The sequence below is a fragment of the Sceloporus occidentalis genome, unplaced genomic scaffold (assembly GCF_023333645.1).
Source record: "Sceloporus occidentalis isolate IW3139 unplaced genomic scaffold, rSceOcc1.0.p SCAF_43, whole genome shotgun sequence".
Taxonomy (NCBI): Eukaryota; Metazoa; Chordata; class Lepidosauria; order Squamata; family Phrynosomatidae; genus Sceloporus; species Sceloporus occidentalis.
Window position 1 is genome coordinate 6,389,843 of NW_028317023.1, and position 15,857 is coordinate 6,405,699.

At 38.8% G+C, this 15,857-nt stretch overlaps 1 protein-coding gene across 2 annotated transcripts; it reads right to left on the reverse strand.

Annotated features, from left to right (window-relative positions):
- Window positions 1–235: 235 nt before the first annotated feature.
- LOC149289822 (choline-phosphate cytidylyltransferase B-like) lies at window positions 236–15,617 on the reverse strand. Of its 2 annotated transcripts, none has more exons than XM_089490309.1 (8): window positions 15,501–15,617; window positions 8,010–8,109; window positions 4,791–4,907; window positions 3,094–3,245; window positions 2,810–2,888; window positions 2,150–2,292; window positions 1,277–1,465; window positions 236–448 (listed from the first exon to the last, which is right to left on the reverse strand). In XM_089490309.1, exons 1-8 carry the CDS (start codon window positions 15,615–15,617, stop codon window positions 236–238), a joined length of 1,110 nt encoding a protein of 369 aa, XP_089346435.1. The 2 variants fall into 2 exon arrangements, with proteins under 2 accessions (XP_089346435.1, XP_089346434.1); XM_089490308.1 differs by having other exon boundaries at window positions 2,150–2,295; window positions 2,807–2,888.
- Between the last annotated feature and the right edge of the window lie 240 nt (window positions 15,618–15,857).

A 15,857-nucleotide genomic window follows, 5' to 3' on the forward strand; every position in this document is an offset into this window, starting at 1 on the left:
TTCAACTTACTTCTAAAGCCCCCTGAGAAAAACTGATTTTTTTTGCTTTCTTACAGACATTCCTGAAACTGTTCTGCATTAAACCTCATTTCACTTTTTATCTTTTTTAAAAATCATATTCAATCCCTTTACTCTAAAGGCCCAACAAAGTATTACTGGTTGGTCCATCTCCTTAAGGAAAGTCTTGCCTATTTCTTAGTTATACATATAAATTATTTTACTTTTACATTATAAATTACTTTTCATCCTCATCCCCTTCACTCAAACTACTGATGGAGGCTGAAGCACCCTTGGGAGATGAAGGAGGGGACAACTTGTTAATCACCCAAGGCATAGTGGGAGATGGTGAACGTGATGGAGAGCGTTCTCGAGTGGGACTGCTGGTAGGGCTTTGTCTTGGTGATAGAGCTTGAAGCATTCGTCCACTCCGCTCCTGAAACATCTGCTTCTAGAAGAAAATGCATCCTGTTAATCCATCTTAATCATTGGGCATGTGGTAGGGTAATATACAGCCGTGTGAAAAATAAAGTACACCCTTTTTGAATTCAGAAGATAATAACAGTCATCTGTTCCTTAGCAGGTCTAAAACCTAAGTAACTACAACCACAGATGAACAACAATACATGACATATTACACCATGTCATATGTAATATGTCACGTGTTGTTGTTCATCTGAGGTTGTAGTTACATACATTTTAGAACTGCCAAGGAACAGATGATTGTTATTATGTTCTGATATGTAAAACCATAGAATTCAAAGAGGGTGCACTCTCTTTCACACGACTCTGTGTTGTCGATAAATGGGGTTGCTTAAGAAGCACTATTTAGGGTACACATTATTTTAATGCAAGCATATTTTTGCTAATGCTAGGGCAATGGGTATAGAAGTATAGAGGGGGTCCAATGGTATTAAATGTGCACCTATCAGAGGTTGACTGCCTAAATTCAATAGTACAAGAGCAGCCCATATTCTTAACAAACTGCAGACACACCATTGCCATTGCCATTACCATTACAATGCAAACAAAAGATTCTCCTACATACATAACATGCTGGGACTGTTATCATTATACCCTGAGTTAGTGGCTCTGCACTGCTGTATGCCTTCCTTGAAATGTTGTTCCAAGAATCAAGCACAGAGCACCGGCTGTAGGCAAATATTGAGGGTTATGTTATGTTAATAAGCAGAGGTCTTATCACCATAGCAACCAATGTTCTTGTCCTGACGACTGGACTAATCAACGCATTAATGGTAAAATTAAATCTAATACTTACCCAAGCACCATCAGGTCCAAATAACTCCAGAAAATTTCCAATAAACTCCCTTGATTTTTCCTCCCACTTTTGAATTAGATCATGACTCTTTTCTTCTACTTTATAAACAAACTCTTTTGATTTTTCTTCTACGTTTTTCACTTTTTCTTTCATTTTGTCTACTTGATTTTGAAATCTATATTTTTTCTCCTGGTTTAAAAACAAAGAAATGTAAAAAAAATAATATCTGTAATGATTTTTTTTTTATTCTAGAGGCCATTCTCATCTATTAAATATAAATAAATAACATTTGCATCTGTGTTGCACCTCTACAGCAGGGCTGTATAATTCAAATCCAGTATCCTGTAACTGCTTGCCCTCCTGTGTGGTCCTCCATGAAGGGCTTGGAGATGGTATGTCCCAACACTCAGCGTCCATAGGGGTCCAGTGAGTTAAATCTCTATGTTCACCCTTGGCTGACCCAGGCTGACTACCCGCGCTGACTGATCAGGAGCTCATCATCTCTCCTCCATATGGGTGGTGGAGTCAAGTTGACAAACACATCAGAATTGGGTTTACGGTTTGAGTGTTAATCCCCACCAAGAATATGGTACATACCCTGGGGGACAGGAGTCATCTGCAGTACCCAGGGGGTTCCCAAATGTGTCAATTATATTTTTGGTATCTGATCGATCTATGTTTTCCTGATAATCTATAAACTGATAAACTGACCTGGCAAAACCATTGCAAAAGTTATTAAACCATAATTTAAGTATTACTTATTCCTCAGCTATATAAATAGATATATAAAACAAAAACTGAGAAACAACTTAAACACTGAGCTTAAAAAGGGGACTTAAATGAAGTCACTCAAACAGTAGTCTTTATACTTACATTTATATAACTAACATTTAGCTCTTTTGCAGTGTATCCCCTCTCAAGGTTGCGTCTCGCATAAACATCATAATCACGTACAATTCTAGTGATTATATCAGAAGTAGAGATACCTTCTGTCCTTTGTGTAGGTACAAACATGCCTTTAATGGGAAGGGAAAAAAAAGCACTTCAACATATCCATTATAGTGGCTGCAGGCTGAACTGAACAACTTTCTTAAAAAGCAATAGATAACATGACTTGTTAAGGCAAAAATAGCTTATTTGCCCATCATATCCTATGCATTTGGCTTGTGCTGTACTTTTTGGGGTGTACTTACTAAAGTGTTAGTTTGTTGGAAATTCACTGATATTGTGATGAAGAGGTAAATTAGTCATTCATGCAAGGTAAATAGGCATTGACCTTTATAATACATAGTGATTATAGGTCAGTAGGTAACACGTGGTCAGTAGGACAGGGCTTAATTGTAGGTCCAACATTCTTGCAAAAAAAATGTTTTACCTATTTTATGAGGGTCTACTATTTTTAGGGCAAGTAGGGTGCCAGTGTTTTTTGTGCCTAGTACTTTGAGGTGTAAATTCAACCTTTGTCATATCAAGTGTTGTACAAGGATTTGGTTTATCACAGTGGGAACACTTATCAAAGAACCAAATACTCACCTGCCTCCTTTATGTGCTTATATACATCATCTGAACCAGCAGAAGAATAAGGGATATCGTCATGAGCTACAAAATCAATCTGCGAATGGATGGAGGAAATGTCAAATATAATATCTCTTTATATGAAAATACTAGGTAGATTCAGATTCGGATTCATACAAATTGCAAATTTACAGAGTTTTGGCAAATTTAGCAATTCCTACAAAGCCACAAAAACAAGGCCACATTTTCACATAATTAAAGACATCAATGTTTCAGAAACTGGACAACAGATGTAGCTCTACCTTATGCTTTTCTAGGAACTCTGGAGTTAGGGTCCATGGGGCATCGGTGATGACTTCATCCACATAACGACAGTGACGAAGTGCCTCATATCTTTCAGTTTCGTTCATTACTGTGAATCCTTTATACTTGTGGGTTAGCTCATCACTGCAAACTGACACACACATTTAGAAAACTAACATTGTGTTTATATATAATACTAACATACAAGCTAGAACATGTGGTGTTATGAAAATGCCAATACTTACCGTATTGGCTCGGATATAGGCCGCACTTTTTTCCCCCACTTTAAGTCTTAAAAGTGGGGGGTGCGGCCTATATTCGGGGTCTAGCGCCGGGCAGGCAGCGGGGTTAGGATACAGATCCCCCGCAGCAGTGCAGGGGACCTGCATCCTACTCTCCAATACGCTCAGACACCCTCCCCTGCCAGCACTTTCCAGGGGGGGGGGATGCCGGCACGGGAGGTTGTCTAAGCGCATCGTGCGGACGGTCACCGGCTGCGGAGGTTGTTTTCCCCGCATCGCCGCAGCCGGTGACCGTCCGCACGATGCGTTTTACCTCTGCCCCCAAGACTTACCAGAGCAGACTCCGGGGTGTCTTGCGGGGCCGGCGGGGGACAGCTACGCAATACGCGTATACGCGTATTGCGTAGCTGTCCCCCGCCGGCCCCGCAAGACACCCGGGAGTCTGCTCTGGTAAGTCGGGGGGGGGGGGCAGAGTGGCAGCATATCTCGGGGGGGAGGACAGTGGCAGCATATCTCGGGCAGGGAGGAGGACAGTGGCAGCATATCTCGGGGGGGGGACAGTGGCAGCATATCTCGGGGGGGAGGACAGTGGCAGCATATCTCAGGGGGGGGACAGTGGCAGCATATCTCGGGGGGGGGGACAGAGTGGCAGCATGTTTTTTTTGGTGCTTTTTTAAAGAAAAAAACATTTTCTTTAAAAAACCACCAAACTTTTAGGGGGCGGCCTATATCTGAGCCAATACGGTAAATAGTTTATCGAAAAAATATTGGCACTAGTTTTCTGTATGAAGAAGTTATGAAGTTACTGATTTTTGGTTAATAGGTAAATACTGAAAGTAACACAAAAAGCTATATACTGTACCAAGACTAGACCTATGTGTATCTAACTTGGATATTCTCAAGTTTGACCATAGAAGCCAGACCGGAGGGGGGATGGGACTTGACCAAGGACAACTAGGATAAAATTACTGCCCCAGGATAGAACATTTTTTGAACATTTGAAGATAACATAGATGATCCAGAAGCCAGGAACAGCATAAAATGAACAGATTATTTCAAGCCTCAATAAAAAATTTAACTAAGCAGAAAAAAACCATTAACCTTGGTAAAATATTATAGTAACCCAAAATATAATACTAGATTATAATGTGTTACAAAACTGTTCTCACCACTGTGCTATTGTCCACAAATTATCATTCTTTACAATCACAGAAACATGCAATATGACAGCGGACAGGAACCATTCGGCTTATCTGGTCAGCCTGTTTTTCCTGCTGTATGCCTCGACCCCTAATCACTCAGATTCTGGATAGTCATATGTCTATGCTATGCATATTTAAAGTTTATCACAGTAGTAGCGGCTGTATTAGACAGTAAAGTCATAGCTTCCTTACATTACATCACAACCCTAACCTCCTAGTTTTAGATTATAAAACCTTTCCTCATTATTTTACCTCCAACTAGCAGGTAGCTGTTTGGAAACAGATGTTTAGCTTGCATCAGGGCTCTGGCATGACCTGAGTGGAAGAGATCAAATATGCCATCTGCATAAACCCTGACAGGCCGGTCAGCTGGAAAAAGCAAACAGAAGGTATTACTGTTCACATTTTGCATATTCAAGGGATTATGCTCATAAATATTATATTACAAAATCATATATTCACATCTCATATTGTTTTACTGATGCAGAATTTGGATATAAGTAAGTTAAAAAGCTGTTTAGGGTCTTATATATACCGTATATATATGGGTAGGAAGACCTATCTGTAATACAGATCTTTTATAATGTTGAGTATATAAAAAAAAGCTAGAGATCTTGAACAAGGACAACATATGTATCAATCTTCATGGTAAGCTATCACCTACTCAGCTACAACTATAGGTTTACAGTGTCTGGCATGTCACAGCAGTGGGTTTTTCTTTATTTGTCCTTTTTTTATGTTTCTATCTCCTGAGTAAATTACTGTTTGATACAACACATTTTTTCTTTATTCATATTATATTATTTTATTATTATATATATATATATTATATATATTTACATAACTGCAAATAGATAATATATCTATATCCACAAGATATCGTAGAAACTGACTTAGCTGTATGAATTACCAGCTAAAGTTATAATTAAGGATTAATAGAGCAGTATGGCAGAACAGTTGAGGGCGACATTTTATGGCTTCGGAACTAGGTAAAGAGGAGCAGCAGCTCCTGCATCGCTTTAATAAAAGCCAATCTAACTATTGTCCTCCCTAATGCATTGCTGCTCCCAACAGGTTGTTTGAGAGATCAATGATTTCCCATGAAATTGCATAATTTACACTGTGGAGGCCAGTGCTTACATCCATATTATCCTTTCTGCCTAAATCAAGGTAGAATTCTTCCAAATGGGGCGCACATCCACATAGGGGAAAAAAGATTTTTGAAAAAAATATAGTGTGACTCTGTATGCAAATAAGGCTTAACAATACTGCAAGTAAGTATTGCACTCACATTTCCAAGGATACAAAAATCTTTTTTCCCCTATGTGGATGTGCGCCCCATTTGGAAGAATTGTATAGATCATTAAGTGTTGGAGGAACGCTTATTTGGGTGCTGCTGCCTCATTAGGGAAAGTATTACTTATTAATTTACACTAGTGGTGTGTGTTTTCTTTTCTTGTGTTTTTAAATCAAGGTAGAGCTCTGGGATTTTACATCATATTGGAATATGCACAACAATGTTATATGCCAAAGCGGAGGAGGACCCTCATGTCATGGGAGGCAGCTGGAAGTGCTGTCTTGGTTTAGACCTAGGGCAACAACACTCATAAATATACACATCACTGAAATAAGGTGAGAAAGTGTAGAAGTGGAAGTGCCTTTGTGCAAATTTACAAAAAAATGGATGAATACTCCGTGTACAATATTTTGATTTGCCATAACATATTGGTCCATTGAAGCATAATCACTGAAAAGAAAATTGCAGACAGGATCAACTGTGCCTTGTAAAGAAAGGACATCTTCATGGTACAATACAATTTGTATTATCACAAAGACTGGACAATTCTTCTTTTATATGCCTGTAATTTGTTTGTCACCTAACAAAGAAATTCCTTTTCAAATGAGAACCCGAGCAACGCTTAAGTCTGCTATTCTGGATGCTTCCTGTCATCTGTGTTCTCAGCCGGAGGGAATTTGTGAACAAAATTTGAGTTCGACCCAATATCTTAAACATTAGAAAAGGCTTATGAACAATAAATCATTACATTCACCATTACATAAGCAAATACATACCCCCACATATAGTTTATTCACTGTATGCTCAATTATTTTCTTCTTTTTATTGATATCCATGTATTCTTCTATTCACTGAGTAACTCACAATTTTAAATGAGGATAACCTAACAAAATCTAAAGCATTCTATTTACAAATTTTAAATATAATATTTGAATATTTTAGATAATCTAATAGCATCTTTTTTAAAGAAGCCCAAGAGATATTGGGGTATAAAGATAGGTAATCAATGTGTTTTTGTACATCTTTATACAAAAAAATCTAATCATATTTCTTGTCCTCTATACATGTTAAAATGTAAACACTTTAATTTTCATTTGTAAAAAAATGGCACAGGGTGTGGTCAATTTTATGAAATGATTCCAAGATTACTAGAAAATATTACCCTCTAATTAGTAGTATTTGATGGCATTTTGAGGAATACACAGTAGACCAAGCTTGAGTCATGTCATCACAGCTGGAGAGTGAAGAGCATCAGCAGAAGGTGACAATGTCACCTTGGTCTTGTTTTGTTGTGGGGGGGGCTAGGTTAAATGGGTACCTATCTGGAAGATTTATTTTGTATGTATTTTTTTAATTGTCTTACTTTAGTGTTCTCCACTTTGCAAGGGCTCGGTATTAGAATATCATTTTTGAGTAGTGTGTCAACTGAATACTCTTTAATAAGAAGTAACAGACCACAAGCCTGCCTTTTGGATTTTGATTGAATCTGAAGCAATATTTTTAGTGTCTCTGCATACAAGAATATGACATATGTTTCCTAAATAACTGTTATTAACCAAATTCATTGTTCTTACTCACTGTCGGTTTCCTTCATTCACATGTGTTTACTTTAGAATACTAGAACAGTAAATTCTCTGTGAGATGTTTTACGTGGTAGTGTGACTCATCGTAAAATGGTTTCATACCTACATCTCGATGGAAAATGCCATAACTGTTAACATGGTTTATAGAAGTAACAGAATGCTGTAGAATCTTTAAATACCCTTTTATTGGACTAACATTATTTTGTAATGACAAGCTTTCAGGGGTCTTCAAAATGCTTTTTACTTGGTAAAGGGAAGACTCGCAAGATAATGTTAGTCCAATAAAAAGGTATTGAAAGATTCTGCAACATTCTGTTACTTTGCATCTACATTAAAGGACTAATACAGCTACTCCTAACAACATTTTTTTTTATCAAAGGTAACACGAGAAGGTAGACTATGGGGATTCTCAAAAAGTTGTAGGACGAACTGTTCTGCTTTTCAAAGCTTTTCAAAGTTTCAAACATGAAACTTTCAAATGTTATGTTTCAAACATGAAAGGGTGATGTTATCACAGAAGACAATGCACATGTTAACTACAGAAATACTAAATGTTTGATAATCAAGATATAGCTAAATACACACACTTACCTGGTGTCCCTAAATGGGCCTGAGCAATAGTTAATTTTTCATGTGGGGCTTTGCATGGACAGCTTGTTTCTATAGCAAATGGAGCAGGTTCAGTAAGAGTCTAAAATACAAAAGGAAGAATAAGTTCCCAATACATTAATGAAATGTTTGAGCACCAGCCTAATATTTGGAAAATATCAGAAAGCATCACTGAAGAAACATATAATCCTGATGACGTTGGTAGACATTGACAGAAGACGTTTCAGAAAGGGCACTTATGGTGGCAATATTATGAAACATATTACTACATAATGTATTGTTATGTCAATCTTAATTTTAAGAAATCCAAAAAGGATCCTTCAGCTTAAAGGTGCTGTTCCATACTCTCTGTCCTGTTGAATGCCTATACCCTTCTTAGAAAAAAATAAGTAAAATTTTGTCCCACTCATATTTTTGCATGCCCCAATGTTATAACCACAGAAACTGAAGGAGCTTCTCAAAATTGATGTGTTGTTTTTATGAGTGTGTCACGTGTGTTTTGTATTGTATCTAACGTAATTAATTGTCTACCTGCACATACTAAGATTCTGTAGCTAAAGCAGCTAAATGCATAAAAAAATCAATTGCTTAAAGATAGATGTAGGACAAAAAATCACAGAGCAGCCCAATTTTATGGAACAGAACACCAAAAGGAATTATCATATTGCTTCTTGAAGGACACATTAGTAATTTAAAGGAAAAAGTAAAATTAGCACTAGACACTTTTTTTTTTAACTACTACAGATGTCCTATTCTTTACCAGAAGTCTGGATTTCCTATGATGTACAGTAGAAAAGCAATCAGATGGATGTTCTGTGGAAAAATATTCAGATATGCCAATAAAGTGCAGTGTAGGGTCTTTCGGGACATGCAGCTTCATTGGTGGGCCAATTGTACATGTATTGTGTTTGTGTGTAATTGTGACCACTGTGATTTTACATTTAGGTCTCTTTACGAGCCACCTCGCAGTGTAGTATATAGGCATACACATAGAAGACTGATGTCATGAAGATAACCAGTGGAGATTTAACAGTGCTTTGAGCAACCTCATTACTAGTGATTTTGTTAATCTGTATATAACAATTTCAGTAGTGGTGGAAGCGCAAGCTCTGGTTTTAGATAGAGAACGGTTATATAGAAAAAGATTAAATGCAATTTCAAGTGTGTGGTCGTTAGGGAAATTTAAAAGCCCTGTAACTGGAAAAAATATAAATTCTTCAATGAATATTTAACTTTTATTGTAATCTCAAAGGAGATAAGAGTATAAACAACACATCTGTGAAAAAATGTTAAATAAATGTGTGCCACAATTCTTGACACCCTTTTACTCAACACTTTGAGCTCCCTTATAATGCCCTGCAAAGGGTGATTGCAGAATACATGGCAAGGGATCTGAGGCCATTCCTCCATACAGAATCTATCCAGATCATTGTGATCCTTGGATATTTTTTGGCCATTCGAACCATCCTCTTCTCAGTGTGTTGAGAGAATATAGACACATATCCTCTTCCATGTTGATTCATAACATTTTTAGTTGACTTGGACTTAATTATTGCCCTGATGGTGGAAATCTGCGTTTTTAAAGCTTTTACTATTTTCTTATAGCCACTTCTCACTTAGTCTTACTCTGCCAATGCCTCTCTGCCACTGCATGGTCACGTAATGCATGCTACATAACCCTGCTGGACACCCCGCTGCACCTACTTCAAACACTCCCCTGCAGCCAAGCCCCGTTCTTGTCCTGAAACTCTAGGCCCCGGGAACATTGGACAGCGGCATTCTCCATCATGTTAGTGTGTGAACATGTGTTTTTGTCGAGGTATGTCTGTGTGTGTATTTTAGTGAAAGTGTCTGAGTAGATTAATATGTGAACAAGTATCTTTGGGTATGTTAATGTGGGTGTCTTGGAATGTAAGTAAAAGTGTGTGTGTGGTAATGTTAGCGTGTGGACATTTGTCTGGGTATGTTCAGGGCCGGCCTTTGGGGTGTGCGACCTGTGCGACCGCACAGGGCGCCACACTCCAGGGGGCGCCGCCGCCACCGTAGCGTACCGCTGCCGCCAGCAGCGTACCTAGCGGGGGGGGGGCGAGCGGCACCCGGTGCCGCTCATCAGGGGGGCACCCGGCACCCCTCCAGAGACGGACAGTAATGTCCGCCGCTGGAGGAGCAGGCTCGCAAGGGAGCGGTATCGGAGGTCTTTAACAGACCTCCGGCTCCCTTGAGTGATTTTAAGCCGGTTCAAGGATCTCCCTTGAACCCGGCTTAACATCACTCAAGGGAGCCGGAGGTCTGTTAAAGACCTCCGATACCGCTCCCTTGTGATCCGCGCGGCAACAGCTGCTGTGCGCCGGGGTTTGTTGTCAGATCCCGGGGCACAACACTGAAGCCGCGCCCACCGCTGTCCGTGCCCTCTGACCCGGAAGAAGACAGAAGAACTGAAGAAGAAGAACGAAGAGGAGGAAAAGGAGCTGTAAGGAGAAAAGAGGAAAGGTAGGAAAGCATTCAGTGAGAGTGGATTGGTATATGTGTGGATTGGTATGTGTGTGGATTGGTATATATGTGTGGATTAGTGTATATGTGTGGATTGGTATATATGTGTGGATTGGTATATGTGTGGATTGGTATATGTGTGGATTGGTATACGTGTGGATTGGTATACGTGTGGATTGGTATACGTGTGGATTGGTATATGTGTGGATTGGTATATATGTGTGGATTGGTATGTGTGGATTGGTATGTGTGGATTGGTATGTGTGTGGATTGGTATATATGTGTGGATTAGTGTATATATGTGTGGATTGGTATATATGTGTGGATTGGTATACGTGTGGATTGGTATACGTGTGGATTGGTATACGTGTGGATTGGTATGCGTGTGGATTAGTATATGTGTGGATTGGTAAATATGTGAGAGTGATGGGTGTTATGCTGTACCATTTCCAATGTCTTTTTCATGATCTAATTATGCTCTAAAAGTACATCATAACTCCCATCATTCTATACTGTTCCATACAGTGGCAGAGCTGGGAGGCAGAGGCCTTGCACCCCCACCGCAGGACTCCTGAAAGGTAAGTGAACTTCAAAGAGGGAAAGGGTAGATAGTTAGGAGGGCGTATATAGGGAGAAGGGAGTGAGACAGGGGAAAGGGGGTAGATAGGGAGAAGGGAGTGAGAAGGGGTAGATACGGCAGAAGAGAGTGAGAAGGGGTAGATAGGGCAATCATACTCCTATCATGCCAAGTCTGCGAGTAAATCCTGGAATCTGGGTATGCCTGGGCATGATAGGAATGTGATTGCTGTTAATCATATATATATATATGATATATATAGACTTGAAAACCGAAGTTGTTTGTGTGGTTATTTGGAAAGTCCCTGGAGTGCCGGTAACTATTTTTGGACTTTATATATATATATATATATATATATATATATATATAATATTATTTAATTGTTTTCTCCTATTTTGGTGTGTTACTTACTTTAAATAAAAGTGTTAGATTTTTTATGGTGTTGGGGGGGTCATATTCGGTTTTGGCCAGGTAAATGCTGCATTTTCGGTTTCAGTCCAGAATTCGTTTCGGTGCATCCCTACTACTAAGCCAGACAATTAAGTGGTAGGCCTAGACCACATCAATGTTTGGCGTAGTATATAGTGATTGGGGTTTTGTTACAAGTTTTTATTCCTTTCTTTTTTTGGGATGGGGGGGCGCCAGAGGAGTAGTCCGCACAGGGCGCCAGAACACCTAAGGCCGGCTCTGGGTATGTTAGTGCGTGAATTATTATAATTATGTTTTTTTATTTGTTATGTTAAAGGTGGGACCCCTAACAGGCTAAGCTTTCTATGCAACTGCCTTCGTCTCGTGTATTGTAGGGCTTGCCCTCGTCTTTTGTTTTATTAACACTAATATTTGTAGTATATTACATCATATTTTTTTTACAAAATATAAAATAGGTGCTTCATAAAGAGCTCAAACCACATGTCTTATATTAAACACGTTACCGCTCTATACAAAATCATCCAAGAAACGCAAATAATAATATTCTAGCACACAGACCTGAAGGGCTTCATATGTTTTTTCTGAACATAAATGGCTGGTAGTTATGAAAAAAATACCTTGATGGTTTCTTTTTTTTTAAAACCCAATGATATATATTTTTATATTTAAGAAACGATAACAATATGAACAGAAAATAGCCTTTCGTTATATGGGAACTCTATGAACATGCAGGAACAATGTACATACAAATTCAGTACATGAAGTATGTTACACTTGCTTTATCTTGAAAATCCACAGTACCTCTCTTCCCATGGTACTCAGAGGAACACCTGATGATACGGCTAGAATTGTTTTATTATATAATGACTGTACTTTAATCCTCTTTCTTTTTGAATGGGCCTCAAACCGTGTCTTTATCTCCAAGCAAGGTCAAGTTGCACTATGTATCATGTAGTCCAGTTCACGCTGGGATAAAGAAGAAGGTGGAGAACTTAAACTAATAATAAATATGGTTTGGGGCCTGCAGCTGGTAATCAGTTCCTGCCCAGGCAGAGGATATGCCCTAGGAGATTATTGAAAGAAAATAGGCCTGGGTTTCAACATTTGTTTTCAAACAGAGTAAATGGTTTGACCGTTATTTTCGGGCACTTTTCTATTTCAAGAGAAGATTTATCTGCAGGGTTTAAGTAGATATAATTTACAAAGTGAAAGTCCACCCAACAGCATTTGATAGGTGGGGTCATCATACAGTTAGGAAAGATCTACATCTATGACACAAACACACGATGATATCCCATCATGTCCCATGTGTTATTATCCCTCAGAGAAAGACGCAGTCACAGCCACATGAAAAGGCATATACCTCTCTAAATATACTTTAAAATGTACCGAATCCTTTAAATAAAAACTATATGTATATATATATATATAAATATACGCACACATACACACATGTATCTATATGTAAACAGATATGGAGACCTCAAGCAAAATCATTTTTGCTGCATGACAAAAGTTTTACATAACGTGCATATCTTGGCATAACAAGAAGGGTCAAAATTATTTGAACAAGGAATATGTTTAGATTATAAGAAGGGCTTCTTCATCTATACATCTGTATATAAAGATTATCTGTTGGGGTTTATTCACTAAGTGGAGAGTTGTCCCAAGTTGTGGTTTTAACAAACTTATTTCAATATTCATTATAACATTGGCAGATTCCTGAGCATCAAGGGCTGGGCTGGCCATAGATAATGTATAATTGCATTTAGTATTATGTCCATAGTCCCTTGTTTTTCAAAAACAAGCTTACTTCCTAGTTTTTGCCGTTTTTACTTTACTGGTTTTTGCAGATGAGTCAAAGCATTTATAAAGTGTGTTAATTATGTCCACTCTGATATCTGTGGGTCATCCCTTACAAAAAATACTGCAGTTTTTCTGAAGTAATATTGCAGTTTTTTGGACATGAAAAAACTGCAATACTGCACTTTTACTGCAGTATTACTGCACATTTACTGCAGTTTTACTGCATTTGTATTTCACTGTACTGCAGTTTTACTGCACATTTACTGCACTTTTTTTTTTTATATTGCAAACCTACAGTTGTACTTCAATGTACTGCAGCTTTATTGCATTTGTACTTCCGTACAAAAATAACAGCAGTAAAACTGCAGTACAGTGAAGTACAAATGCAGTAAAAGTGCAGTAAATGTGCAGTAATATTGCAGTAAAAGTGCAGTATTGCAGTTTTTTCATGTCCAAAAAACTGCAGTATTACTTAAGAAAAACTGCAGTATTTTTTTCGTAAGGGATCTCAGCAGGAACACATCCCAGATATGTGCTTCTCAAATTCCAATTGTTGTGGGTAGCCCTAGGTGTAAAGGACCTCCACAGAGTTTGTCCAGCAAGTAATGCCAATTCAAGTCCAGTTGTACTTTGGAGAATACAAGAAGTGCTTATTATCATATTTGCCAGGACCATCTCCTTGTTGCCAATTTGTGTAATTGTTTTGAGAAGATCTAGGTTAAAACTTTATGATCAGCAGCAGCCTGTGGCAAAATCAGCATTATCTGATAAATATCCTGTCCTGTAGTTCTTTCACTTCTTCTGGGGGCCACCCATAGAAAAGCTGCCTAAACCAATTATCAAGAGTAGTACTGTAATGCAGATCATAAGAACAAGAAGTTAGGATTTATATACCGTATTTGCTCGATTATAAGACGAGTTTTTTTCCAGAGCAAATGCTCTGAAAAATACCCCTCGTCTTATAATCGGGGTCGTCTTATAATCAGACCTCAAATAGGTCTGACTATGAGACTAAGATCCAGGTTCCCTGCAGCGATGCAGGGGACCTGGATCGTCCTGTGTTATGCCCTCCCCAATTTACCGGTGCTTCTGAGTCCCCGGTGCTTAGTCTGGGCAGCGTGTAGAGCTCTACGCGAAACAGGTTTCTATTGTTCATGAAATGTGTTCCCTGACAACACTAAATGAGACTTCATGCTGTCCATAAACAAACTACAATTAGATGTTACACAATGGAACTCATCAGGAAGTCTTAAAACAAGTATAATTTGATTTGCGACAATAGATGCAGGTACAATGCACACTATATAGTCATAAGGTAACATTCCATCTAAACGACTTTAATTTAAGCCGAGGAAACCAAGCAGATTTGTCATTTTATTATCTCCTCAAACATGGCTTCTTTTGTTGCCATGGTAACAGGGCTTTTCAACCTTGTGTCTTATGTCAGATGACTTCAGCCTAGAATAACGTATGACTAGAGAACATATGGATGCTGTTATTATTATTAAAATATATATATATATCACAATGACACACTAATGTAAAAATGCATTATGATTTAGACCTTAATGAAACATATATTTTTAGAGATGCTAGAAGCTCACATTATTTAGCCCTTCCTGTTGCAGCCACTGGAACCCTTTGCATCCTGAAAGAGGGTGCAACAATGTATACATCTATACATTTTCTTTAAGGAGGATGGAAGCAGCACAGCTATCATTGCACTTCACTCCGAAGCAGCATTCTGGCTTCTCCCAATGTGATCTCACCGTCTGCCCCATAGGGAGTATGCCCTATGCAATAACTGGCTTATATTAATAACACAATAGGCAACACAGCTGCAGGGGACTACAACTCCCATGATTCGAAGCTAGCCAATAGAGTCACAGCCAGGCATCCAGTTTCCCACCTCCTAGTAGAGTATTGCATCAAACATGATTCTATACATTGTATCAATAACATGTATTAGAACACAATATTATGGAAACAGCACACAGTGTAAGCAGTCTTGGATCACAACACCCTGGGCGCTGCTGCTGCTTTCTAATGCACGTTCCCTGGCTGCGGATACCGTATGCTTCAATCAGCAGATGGATTGTTTACACGATGATAATACATGCACAGCTTCCTTTAAATCCTTTCCGTCTCATGTAACATTTATCTCTACTCACCAAGCGAGGCTGAGGGCAAGTGTGCTCTAATTCCTCCATGGCGTTTAAGGGAAGCTCGCCACAAAGGGATTTTGGGATACCTATTTCTGACTCAGCATCAATGCTGAGAACTGGCATGGCCAGGAAAGGCTCTTCGGTCTACACAACTCCTCTCGGGATTTCAGCCTGATGCTTTTTTTCCTCCTCCTTTCCTTCTCTTTATCCCTTGAGATAAAAAGGTTGTTTCTATCTTCTAATGCAAAAGCTATGGTACTCAGGGCCTGGGCTTATCACTATAACAACCAAGCAGCAGTAAAGCATATATTACAGAACTCACGGGCTTCGTTTGCATCGCGCCTCCTGATTGGTCAGTGTCAT

Excerpts from the sequence above, each read along its gene's own strand:
- LOC149289822 (XM_089490308.1), bottom strand. The coding sequence starts at position 15,617 with ATGCCAGTTCTCAGCATTGATGCTGAGTCAGAAATAGGTATCCCAAAA. Across the intron at positions 8,110-15,500 it reads CTTGCCCTCAGCCTCGCTTG|ACTCTTACTGAACCTGCTCC; the intron begins GTGAGTAGAGAT and ends TTTGTATTTTAG. Across the intron at positions 1,466-2,149 it reads TAAATGTTAGTTATATAAAT|GAGAAAAAATATAGATTTCA; the intron begins GTAAGTATAAAG and ends TTTTTAAACCAG.